Consider the following 13,217-nt stretch of genomic DNA (forward strand, 5'->3'; position numbering starts at 1 on the left):
CGTGAATTTATATGGAGCTACGTTTCTGAAACCTCCAGGTTGAAGTTCTTCATTTGTCTCTAGTAAAATTATGATTTTTGCTATCGGAAATCTGTACGCAATACTTTGGACACTCATGTAGATGGTGGCGCACCAGGAAAGCACTTGAGAGTAAAAAAATAGTTTAGTTTAATTTGAATGGTGAACTAAGTTTAAAACACGTCGGAGCGGCCGCCACTACCCAAACTGATGCATTACAAACAAGTAGTGAGGTGCAATACTATCCTAAGATGGCGGTCAAGTTTACCTACTTTCGCACACACGTCTAACAGAGCCTTGACGCTCTTGCTTCCCACCGGAATTGAACAATCTTTTGCCATAGGTGTTGAATGCGCATGCGTATTCCACCGTACACACTGCGCACTATCGGAAGCAGTAGTAGCTCGCCCCTGCGTAGAACCAGCTCACAGATACCGAGACACCGTCCGTCAAGATGGCGAAGATCGCCAAGACCCACGAAGGTAAGAGATGGCGGAGGGCCTAGTCACTTTTTACGCCGGAATTGGAAGTGGAAGATCCATGGCCAGGGATGCAGTTGTGAACCTCGCGTTTAAGGCTTGGGCTGTCTTCCGCAGGGTGCAGTGGAGTGCTTTTTGGGCCTAGATGTTTTGAGGCTGGCGGTGTTACCCCACCTTATTTATATTTCTTAGTTTGCATTTCCAGTTCCTCTCGTCTGGCCTTAGTATTGTGTACAGACTTGTGCTGGAAGAAATAAGGCATTGTGCCTTTCACAATTCTGCAACTAGTAATGTAAACAAACGGAGGATCTCACGAAGTCACGTTGCCTTGTTCTTTGGGATTATGATGTGCGTTATCTTGCATTCAGCGTCGCAGTATAATTTGCTATCTTTGCTGTTTATATAGATAGTGTTCGATATTTAGTGTTCCAGTAGCCCGCTTTGCCTCCAGACTCGGTTTGTGTTAAAAAGGGTTATAAAACGTAAGCAAAACGTGTTGGGAGGGAATGTGGCGTAATAGCCGGATCTGCCGACTTAGGAGCTGGGGGACCAAGTTAGAGTCTCGGCGTGGCACACTATCCTGTGATTCTGGCCTTCCTGTGATTCCGTGCCTACCAAAAATGAATGTGTCTTTGTGTAACGTAACTGATGCTTACGTAAAGCTCTGGAATACCTTCAGTCGAGTTCGTGCTATATAGCACTGCCCAAAAAAGTGTATATAGGAATGTGCCTTAGCGATTTGAAAGGGTTTTTTGGAACACAGTGATGGTTGTGATGGTCACCCGTGTGTTGTCACATCTGTTACCGGGGGAGGTTATCTTTGAGAGTGAAACTTACTAACCATTCAAGAGGGAAATGGGGGGGGGGACAGGGGACAGATTCAGTCCAGTTACCTAGGCAGTTATTAGTTGTTTTTTTATGTTGGGCATACGTCGTTAGCAAGATGCCACAGTTTGCTTCCAGGCCAGATTTATATGATGTACATAGCTCCTACCTTGTTGTTTATTGAACGCACAATCCATATGCTCTCGGGAAGGACATTTATCTTTTACATCCATACTGTTCTGGCGTGGGTGGGGTGTTTGAGCATGGCATATTGTTGTGTCTGAGCACAACACTAACACGAGAATGTGTTTGCTTTATTTCAGCTCAGGATCAAGAGCGCCGCAATCACAGTATAAACAGGAACACCACATAGAAACCCCCGTCCTCTCTCCTCCGCGTCATCCTCCCTTCTCCCAATGTTCCTCACGTTAGATTTTACCTTGGGCATAATACTATACTCGCCCTTAAACAATAACAAAACGTAAACAATACAGATATAAAATATAATAAACTCTTAAATACAAAAACACTGAAACTTCCTGTACAACTAATCAGTATGGTATGGGATACAAAGGTTGATAGGATACCAAAGTTGAGGGTGGTAATGGGATACATTGGTTATTGGTATGGAATAGTGTACCTTCTATATCTGCTAAACACCAATTGAAATGATCAAATCACAATAACTTAACTAATCTTGCAATAGTTTAGGTTTTTTGCTAATTCTTACTGCCTTTTTCGGCATTATTTTATTCAACGGTTCCTTATTACTTTGTTCCACTGGAACATGGTTCAAATTTTAGAACCCAGCGGTTGTACGATTGTTTGTCATTCTTGGGGATATTATTCAAATCCTGCCTCTGAAGCAGGGAAGAATGATGACTGACTATTAGTTGGTTTCTCATGTTCATCATCCATCCAGTCGTACAATTCAAGACCCTGATCTCTGAGATTATTTTTCATGCTTTTATCCACTCTCTTTCCTCTAAATAAAACTAATGGCCTTTTAGCATGCTATTCCTTCTCATCACTTATTAAAGCCAAATTACACAATAATTTAATTACTTTCAGTGGTGCAGAGTATTCACTTTAACCATCCCACGCTAGTCTTCCTTTCTTAACCTTCACCATGTCCCCTACATTAGGGTCAAATACTTTCACCCCATGCAAGGAATCACATCTTTGTTTATACTTTATTTGTCCCTCCTCCATGCGTTTCTTCACTTTCCTGGATGACCAAGTTACTTTCCTAGTGTTCTCCAGCCACCCCGTGTTTGTTTTTAGTACGTGGAGATCTGCCTCTCATTAGTTCAAAAGGACTGCGTTGTGTCCTGTCACACTTGGTAACCCTGTATACCCCTACTGTTTTCATCAGTTCATCATCCCACACCGTTCAATTTCTGGTAGATAATTCAGTAGTGGTCTTAGTGACTCTATTGAAACTTTTAACATTCCCATTTTCCCTCTGGATGGTATAACGATGTCGTTTTCTGCTCAATTCCTGTTTTTTTGTATAAAGGTACTGAATGTATTTGATACAAATTGCTACCCGTTGTCTGAAATTATAATCTTTGTGAGTCCTACACATCCGTTTCTGAATCTACACTGTTTACTGCTTTGTACTCTGGCCATTTAGAGTAATGGTCTAAAATTAATTCTGAAACTCTGGCCATTTAGAGTAATGGTCTAAAATTAATTGTGAAACTCCATTTTTATCCTGTAATGGGCCGAAATACCTACCCCTGTTCTTTCCCTCTGCATTTGTGGGATTTCAATAGGATGCAGCAGGGTTTGAAGGTAGCCATAGTTTTATCAGAATTGGTACATTGAACACAACCTCTTACTACTTTTTCTATAGCCTTGTCAACACCAGGCCACCAGTATGCTTGCTTAACTCTGCTTTCGTTTTTTACAATGCCTAAGTGGCCTTCATGGCATAAATTGAATCCTTTTTCCCCCAACTCATCAAGAAGAATACGTTTGCCTCCCCTTAACAAAAAAGATTTTCCCACTGATATTTCAAATCGTACTTCCCAGAAAGGAACCCCCTCTTTCTGTAGTAAACTCTTTTTTCGGCCACCCATCGTTTACATAACTTTTGACCGTGTCCAACATTATATAATGTTCAACGGATTTGGCCTATTCTTCTTGTCAAATGCATTGTAATTCCTCTGTGTCAACTACAGCTATTAGATATTTATCCCATTCATTTGTTTTCAGTATCTTTAATGGGTAAATGCAATATACTTAAAAAATCGGCAATTTTATTACGTGCACCCGGAATGTACCTGCGTGGGAATCCTGCTTATTCTTGGCACAACGTTGCTGAGACCACTTGATGTGAGAACCTTGGTTAGAGGTTTGTGGTTGCTCCTTACAGTTAACTTGGTGCCCGATATAAATTGAAATGTTTTAGTCCCCATACACACCCAGGGTTTCTTCTTTGATGACAGAATATTTTTCCTTAGTTGGTGTGAGTGCCCGAGACTCTAAAGCAACCACCTGTTCAATTCAGTACCCTTGTATTTGGGATAGCACAGCTTCCAAACCCTTACCACTTGCATCTGTGGTGATAACACTCCTACACTTAGGGTCGAAACCTTGGAGCGCTGGCGAAGTACAAATATCCTTCTTAATACTCCTTTATCTGTCCATTCAAACATAGTTTTTTTAATTTTATTTTTTTATTGGCTGTCTCATATGAGACATCTTTTCTGGAAATTTGTACTTATTTTTTAGTAATATTTGGCTAAACCCAGAAAGGGTCGTACCTTGTCCTTATTCTGAGGAATGGGAGCTTCCTTTATGGCATCTACTAACACTGATTTGGGTGTAATTCCTTCTGAATTGATCTCATGCCCTAAATAAGTGAGTATTTTCTGTGGACCTACACTTTGTTTCTTCTGCTGTTATCCCGTACCGCTCTAATGTTCTCAGTACACCATGCAGTTCTGTGCTGTGCTCTTCTTCTTTTTTTTTTGTGTGAATCTTTCCCCAATATTAGTATGTCATCTTGGAAGAAGATGGCATTCCTCCTATTTGAAAAAACTTGTGCAGGAGGTGTTGGAATATTTCCGCAGCCGAGGCCAACCCAAATGGGACTCTATTGAACTGAAAACAACCAATGGGGGGGTAATGAACGCATTTAGGTGTTTGCTACTCAGGTGTAACGGTAATTGGTGGTAGGCCGCAGTTAAATAAATTGTGGAAAAGCACTTTGTATTTTTGTTGCTCATAACAGTTCAACTAACTAGGTAATAGAAAAATGTCTACAAATATATTCTTGTTGAATTCTCTTAAGTTTACACATAGATATATGCTTTCATTCACTTTCCTTGCTACCACCAAGGGAGCAATCCAGTCTGAGGATTCGACTTGTTCTGTCACACCTGAGCTACTGATTTGTTAAGCTCACAGATTACCTCCTCCTTTACAAGCAAGGGAATATTCCTTAATTTATGTACACATGGTTGAGCATTTTATTTCAGAACTATCTCGTGAATAAACCCCTTTTATTCACTTACATCACCTGTAAAAACTGGGAAATTTGTTGACAATCTCATGTCTATCCTTATCATTGTTCTAGATCAGTACTGGATCAAGAACAATGTCCAGTTCTCCCTGATCCTGCCATCCTCGCACACAAGGGCAGATAGAGCAACATACAGTTTACATTCTGCCTTTCTTGCCTTAAATTAAATCGTAGTTTATGTAAAACTCTATAAATGTATATCGGTGTTTTATAGTATGGAACCTATTTTGTCATGAAATAGGTCTGACCACATGTTTTTATAAATAATGGTGATCATGAGTCGGCTACGAGATCCACCTGAAAACTCCCCCTCCCCACCCAAATGAACATTTTGCATATACGTTAATTCATGCCCTATTCTCCCACAATTAATACTCCATCATCATATACACACACAATTTGTGGAGCTTTTACATCAGAACAAGAGCTCTTCTCGTCTTCACACTCTTAAACCACACACTTTACTTTTTATTTGTGACCCACTCGTGCAAGATGGCCTTTAATGTTACTTTTAGCACATTTTTGGCCTAAGGCAGGACTGTTTTCATCAAATGCTAAACGAAAGAACTCCCACACCTGTAACGTTTGCCATTCAAATTCTCCACATTTGAACTATATTTTAGTTTCCTAGTGTTTTTCCATCCTTACTCTGTTTTTCTTGATTACCTTTACTTTGGATTTTTTTCTTGATAAGTTTCACAATTTCTTCTGCTCTCACGCACACTTGGTTGTTACTTTTGATTTACTAATGATAGCAGTGACCGCCTGCAAACTGGAATCCCCATGGACCCACAATCTGTCTTGCAAACTTTTATTGGAGCAGTGCACAATTCCTTGATCGCAAATGAATTCCTCCTCCAACCGTCCAAATTTGCAAAACACTGCCATTTTCCTTAATGCTTCAACATAGTCCTCACTTTTCTCTTCGGGATATTTTTTTTCTGTGATACGTTAAATCGGTCAATAGCTCTGTACACATTAGGTGACAAATATGCATCTAAATCTGTGAATACATTTCCCTCTTCCCCTGAGCGAGTTTTTTTTTTTTTTTTTTCCCCCCATGCGGTTGTAAATCTTCAACCTTCCAGGGCCAAGGCAATGGAGCAGTCCTTTCTTCTTTTTTCTCTGGTGACATATCTCCAAATGTTTAAATGTAATTGATGAAATAATCTTTCCATTCCTCCCATTTCAAATTGTTGATTTCGCCCTCATGTCATGACGGGCTGTGGTGCAACTAAATTCATAGTAGACAATTTACAGATTTTTTTTGTTGTTGTTTACTTTTAAAATTGTTAAACTGCAAAAAATACAGTATCACAACAATAAATACAAGAGGAAAGACTGATGTTTCAGAGTGTTCTAGATAGCAATTGATACAGCATAAAATGCAGAGGAGGTTGCGTAGTACTGTATGAAAATTAGTTGTTCCTGTCAACGATAACAAGCTCATAAATACTTGGTGTGCCCATCACCATGTAGTGAGAGCTCAGTTAGATGTAGATTTTAAGAAAATTAATGCACAGGCAAGGATAGAGTTCTTCTAGGTGTGCCTTTCACCGTTGTTAAAATGGTTTAGATAGGCACACCTAACTTAGTAGAACTTTCACCATAGATGAAAATAGACGTGCTACAAACTTAAGGTGTGCCTACTACTTTTAATGAAGTAGACAAGGATTCTACTCCCTCCGATGAATGTCCTGAAGATGGATAGCTGCGTAAAGGGCTCAATCCAAAATAGCCACAGTGTTACATGTGCTTATGTGCTCATGTTTGTACGTTGGAGGAGTAGAGTAAGCAGGACGCCCGCCTGTTCTGGATGCTCGGTGCATGCTCTAGATCATGGGTACTCGCAAACATTTCCCAGGGGCCACAAAACACTGTCTGTGGCATGCCCGATGGCCGCACTGATGCCAGTAGACCGAGAGTGGGGGTGTGATGGAAGGTGGGCACCAGGTGGGGCACAAAGTAAGGTAAAACGTTCATGTATTTAAACACTTATTTGAAGTTTGCTGACAGTTTATCGTGTTCTTACATGTCTAGTGCAAGATACCTTTAAAACTAAGTGTGTTCCTAAAGATAAGTTGTCTAGGCCACTTAATGTGTAAATAAAGTATGCCCATTTCACAGCTTTTTTGAATTTTTCTGCTTTGTCAAGTGAACAACTGCTGTTCACGATGGGCCACTGTAAGGAAATGCCTCCTTGGCATGGTTGCCCCCTGACTTTTTGCCTTTGCTGATGCTATGTTTACAATTGAAAGTGTGCTGAGGCCTGCTAACCAGGCCCCAGCACCAGTGTTCTTTCCCTAACCTGTACTTTTGTATCCACAATTGGCAGACCCTGGCATCCAGATAAGTCCCTTGTAACTGGTACTTCTAGTACCAAGGGCCCTGATGCCAAGGAAGGTCTCTAAGGGCTGCAGCATGTCTTATGCCACCCTGGAGACCTCTCACTCAGCACAGACACACTGCTTGCCAGCTTGTGTGTGCTAGTGAGAACAAAACGAGTAAGTCGACATGGCACTCCCCTCAGGGTGCCATGCTAGCCTCTCACTGCCTATGCAAGTATAGGTCAGTCACCCCTCTAGCAGGTCTTACAGCCCTAAGGCAGGGTGCACTATACCATAGGTGAGGGTACCAGTGCATGAGCATGGTACCCCTACAGTGTCTAAACAAAACCTTAGACATTGTAAGTGCAGGGTAGCCATAAGAGTATATGGTCTGGGAGTCTGTTTTACACGAACTCCACAGCACCATAATGGCTACACTGAAAACTGGGAAGTTTGGTATCAAACTTCTCAGCACAATAAATGCACACTGATGCCAGTGTACATTTTATTGCAAAATACACCCCAGAGGGCACCTTAGAGGTGCCCCCTGAAACTTAACCGACTGTCTGTGTAGGCTGACTAGTTCCAGCAGCCTGCCACACTAGAGACATGTTGCTGGCCCCATGGGGAGAGTGCCTTTGTCACTCTGAGGCCAGTAACAAAGCCTGCACTGGGTGGAGATGCTAACACCTCCCCCAGGCAGGAGCTGTAACACCTGGCGGTGAGCCTCAAAGGCTCACCCCTTTGTCACAGCCCAGCAGGGCACTCCAGCTTAGTGGAGTTGCCCGCCCCCTCCGGCCACGGCCCCCACTTTTGGCGGCAAGGCTGGAGGGAACAAAGAAAGCAACAAGGAGGAGTCACTGGCCAGTCAGGACAGCCCCTAAGGTGTCCTGAGCTGAGGTGACTCTAACTTTTAGAAATCCTCCATCTTGCAGATGGAGGATTCCCCCAATAGGATTAGGGATGTGACCCCCTCCCCTTGGGAGGAGGCACAAAGAGGGTGTACCCACCCTCAGGGCTAGTAGCCATTGGCTACTAACCCCCCAGACCTAAACACGCCCTTAAATTTAGTATTTAAGGGCTACCCTGAACCCTAGAAAATTAGATTCCTGCAACAACAAGAAGAAGGACTGCCCAGCTGAAAACCCCTGCAGAGGAAGACCAGAAGACAACAACTGCCTTGGCTCCAGAAACTCACCGGCCTGTCTCCTGCCTTCCAAAGAACTCTGCTCCAGCGACGCCTTCCAAAGGGACCAGCGACCTCTGAATCCTCTGAGGACTGCCCTGCTTCGACGACGACAAGAAACTCCCGAGGACAGCGGACCTGCTCCAAAAAGACTGCAACTTTGTTTCAAGAAGCAGCTTTAAAGAACCCTGCAACTCCCCGCAAGAAGCGTGAGACTTGCAACACTGCACCCGGCGACCCCGACTCGGCTGGTGGAGAACCAACACCTCAGGGAGGACCCCCGGACTACTCTACGACTGTGAGTACCAAAACCTGTCCCCCCTGAGCCCCCACAGCGCCGCCTGCAGAGGGAATCCTGAGGCTTCCCCTGACCGTGACTCTCTGAAACCTAAGACCCGACGCCTGGAAAAGACCCTGCACCCGCAGCCCCCAGGACCTGAAGGACCGGACTTTCACTGCAGAAGTGACCCCCAGGAGTCCCTCTCCCTTGCCCAAGTGGAGGTTTCCCCGAGGAAGCCCCCCCTTGCCTGCCTGCAGCGCTGAAGAGATCCCTTGATCTCTCATTGACTTCCATTGCGAACCCGACGCTTGTTCTAACACTGCACCCGGCTGCCCCCGCGCCGCTGAGGGTGAAATTTCTGTGTGGGCTTGTGTCCCCCCCGGTGCCCTACAAAACCCCCTGGTCTGCCCTCCAAGACGCGGGTACTTACCTGCAAGCAGACCGGAACCGGGGCACCCCCTTCTCTCCATTGAAGCCTATGCGTTTTGGGCACCACTTTGAACTCTGCACCTGACCGGCCCTGAGCTGCTGGTGTGGTAACTTTGGGGTTGCTCTGAACCCCCGACGGTGGGCTACCTTGGACCAAGAACTGAACCCTGTAAGTGTCTTACTTACCTGGTAAAACTAACAAAAACTTACCTCCCCCAGGAACTGTGAAAATTGCACTAAGTGTCCACTTTTGAAATAGCTATTTGTGAATAACTTGAAAAGTATACATGCAATTGAAATGATTCAAAGTTCCTAATGTACTTACCTGCAATACCTTTCAAACAAGATATTACATGTTAAATTTGAACCTGTGGTTCTTAAAATAAACTAAGAAAATATATTTTTCTATAACAAAACCCATTGGCTGGATTTGTCTCTGAGTGTGTGTACCTCATTTATTGTCTATGTGTATGTACAACAAATGCTTAACACTACTCCTTGGATAAGCCTACTGCTCGACCACACTACCACAAAATAGAGCATTAGTATTATGTCTTTTTACCACTATTTTACCTCTAAGGGGAACCCTTGGACTCTGTGCATGCTATTCCTTACTTTGAAATAGCACATACAGAGCCAACTTCCTACAGCCACAATTAAAGGTCAGGAGGGCCGCATGTGGCCCCCAGGCCATACTTACAGTATCCCATCTCTAGATACTCATCGCTGCTCTCCCGCTGTGACAGTGCAAGCTGGTGTGCATAGACATAAACTCGTAATTAGCAGAACAGTTCCGGTAATGTGCACACACACCAGTTCTCGCTCTTGACAGTTGTAAGTGGAAGAGAACAGTAAACACTAATGTTACTGTATTGCGTTGTCCCTGTTGCCAATTTAAACAAAAAAAAACTTTATGCACAGTAGGGTGCAGTGCTAAAGTAAGCAGAAACGTCTTACGTGATGGCCGGACGGGTCCCTGTCAGGTCCTGAGCAAACATCACTAATACTAATGTGTTCAACAGCACAGCACTAACACAAAAATGTGTTTGATGGTTTATTTCAGCTCAGGACCAAGAGCCCCGCAATCACAGTATAAACAGGGACAGCACATCAACTCCCCGTTCTTACTGCTCAGCGTCATCCTCCCTTCTCTCAAAGTTCCTTATGACAGTCTCGTGTTCCCAATCGTTCTAAGGCTCGTGAATGCAAACATTCTACAGCTCATGAAATTTTACCTTGGGCATAACACACACTTATATATTTGTTTTGGAGGTTATTTCGGATAAAGTATTGTTTGTAGTAGTTTTACAACTCTTAGTATGTAGATTTGTTAGATTTCTTTAGTATTTTTCTGCATTTAATGTTTTCTTGTGTTATGCGTTCAGGACAATGTTTAGTTTTTAACGCATGCACCTCAAATAGCATTATTTATCAGAGACATCACCTTTGAAACGTAAGGCTGTCATTAGCAAATTACAGTTGCTTCAGACGTCTTTATACTAACTGAGTTAGTAGTAGTACGTTTTTATTTTTTATTGTTTAAAGTTATTTGAAACCATAACAGAATACCATAAAACACCCTAAGCAGTTAAACAAGATAACATCACATAATGTCACAGTTAATCAAATCATGCTTGTTTTTCATTAATTCAATTCCTCCTGATAAAGGGTAGACTTTGAATCAATAAATAGCCTACATAGTGACTCCACTCGGGGGCACTAATTGCGTACTGAATGTTGTCTGCCCCATCTAGTTCCTGTGCAGCCTAAACAAGGTGCAACTACCGGACTACGGCTAGTGGGTGGGGAGGTGTGCTGACATTTCGGGCTGAAGAGGTTCAATAGTAATGATTGCGTAAAAGACATACCATCTGCAGCTTTGTTGGATTTGTGGGGCAGGCGCATTCGTAAAGGGCGATATACAGTACCCTGTGGCCTGTCAATGATGGCTTGCCCAGGGCCTAACTGGCCATAAAAGACATGTATTCTTAACCTGATCGATAGCGAGCCAACACTGCTTCGTTTTTTGGGAGCCCAGAGGATTCCTGTTCAGGTCATAAATATCTAATTGTGCTGGGAAGGGGCCCATCAGACCTGGTCCCAATCTGGTCGTTGCCAGGCTGTGGCACAAGACTGTAGGCCAAAGATGGACAGCTTAGTGGAATTCGAGCAACAGCTATGTTTTTTACTTGGAATCAGGTGGGCAACTTCCTCTTTGAACTGTCTGTGGGACTCCAATTCAATAGCATAAGCGCTTCCGGAACTAATTTCATACACCTGACTGTAAGGAAATGCCTCCTTGGCATGGTTGCCCCCTGACTTTTTGCCTTTGCTGATGCTATGTTTACAATTGAAAGTGTGCTGAGGCCTGCTAACCAGGCCCCAGCACCAGTGTTCTTTCCCTAACCTGTACTTTTGTATCCACAATTGGCAGACCCTGGCATCCAGATAAGTCCCTTGTAACTGGTACTTCTAGTACCAAGGGCCCTGATGCCAAGGAAGGTCTCTAAGGGCTGCAGCATGTCTTATGCCACCCTGGAGACCTCTCACTCAGCACAGACACACTGCTTGCCAGCTTGTGTGTACTAGTGAGGACAAAACGAGTAAGTCGACATGGCACTCCCCTCAGGGTGCCATGCCAGCCTCTCACTGCCTATGCAGTATAGGTAAGACACCCCTCTAGCAGGCCTTACAGCCCTAAGGCAGGGTGCACTATACCATAGGTGAGGGTACCAGTGCATGAGCATGGTACCCCTACAGTGTCTAAACAAAACCTTAGACATTGTAAGTGCAGGGTAGCCATAAGAGTATATGGTCTGGGAGTTTGTCAAACACGAACTCCACAGCACCATAATGGCTACACTGAAAACTGGGAAGTTTGGTATCAAACTTCTCAGCACAATAAATGCACACTGATGCCAGTGTACATTTTATTGTAAAATACACCACAGAGGGCACCTTAGAGGTGCCCCCTGAAACTTAACCGACTATCTGTGTAGGCTGACTAGTTTTAGCAGCCTGCCACAAACCGAGACATGTTGCTGGCCCCATGGGGAGAGTGCCTTTGTCACTCTGAGGCCAGTAACAAAGCCTGCACTGGGTGGAGATGCTAACACCTCTCCCAGGCAGGAATTGTCACACCTGGCGGTGAGCCTCAAAGGCTCACCTCCTTTGTGCCAACCCAGCAGGACACTCCAGCTAGTGGAGTTGCCCGCCCCCTCCGGCCAGGCCCCACTTTTGGCGGCAAGGCCGGAGAAAATAATGAGAATAACAAGGAGGAGTCACTGGCCAGTCAGGACAGCCCCTAAGGTGTCCTGAGCTGAAGTGACTCTAACTTTTAGAAATCCTCCATCTTGCAGATGGAGGATTCCCCCAATAGGGTTAGGATTGTGACCCCCTCCCCTTGGGAGGAGGCACAAAGAGGGTGTACCCACCCTCAGGGCTAGTAGCCATTGGCTACTAACCCCCCAGACCTAAACACGCCCTTAAATTTAGTATTTAAGGGCTACCCTGAACCCTAGAAAATTAGATTCCTGCAACTACAAGAAGAAGGACTGCCCAGCTGAAAACCCCTGCAGCGGAAGACCAGAAGACGACAACTGCCTTGGCTCCAGAAACTCACCGGCCTGTCTCCTGCCTTCCAAAGATCCTGCTCCAGCGACGCCTTCCAAAGGGACCAGCGACCTCGACATCCTCTGAGGACTGCCCCTGCTTCGAAAAGACAAGAAACTCCCGAGGACAGCGGACCTGCTCCAAGAAAAGCTGCAACTTTGTTTCCAGCAGCTTTAAAGAACCCTGCAAGCTCCCCGCAAGAAGCGTGAGACTTGCAACACTGCACCCGGCGACCCCGACTCGGCTGGTGGCGATCCAACACCTCAGGAGGGACCACAGGACTACTCTGATACTGTGAGTACCAAAACCTGTCCCCCCTGAGCCCCCACAGCGCCGCCTGCAGAGGGAATCCCGAGGCTTCCCCTGACCGCGACTCTTTGAACCTAAAGTCCCGACGCCTGGGAGAGACCCTGCACCCGCAGCCCCCAGGACCTGAAGGACCGGACTTTCACTGGAGAAGTGACCCCCAGGAGTCCCTCTCCCTTGCCCAAGTGGAGGTTTCCCCGAGGAATCCCCCCCTTGCCTGCCT

The 13,217-nt window shown here is 44.8% G+C and overlaps 1 protein-coding gene across 3 annotated transcripts in view; it reads left to right on the forward strand.

The window, feature by feature from the left end:
- The first annotated feature begins 351 nt into the window (after positions 1-351).
- Positions 352-13,217, forward strand: part of SF3B1 (splicing factor 3b subunit 1) — a 457,301-nt gene continuing 444,435 nt past the window's right edge. For all 3 annotated transcript variants that reach the window (XM_069225830.1, XM_069225833.1, XM_069225832.1), the window contains exon 1: positions 352-500. In XM_069225830.1, coding sequence (XP_069081931.1) covers positions 473-500 — 28 coding nt within the window. In that variant the 5' untranslated portion in view covers positions 352-472. The remainder of the gene's footprint in view (positions 501-13,217) is intronic.

Source organism: Pleurodeles waltl, chromosome 3_1 (assembly GCF_031143425.1).
Source record: "Pleurodeles waltl isolate 20211129_DDA chromosome 3_1, aPleWal1.hap1.20221129, whole genome shotgun sequence".
Taxonomy (NCBI): Eukaryota; Metazoa; Chordata; class Amphibia; order Caudata; family Salamandridae; genus Pleurodeles; species Pleurodeles waltl.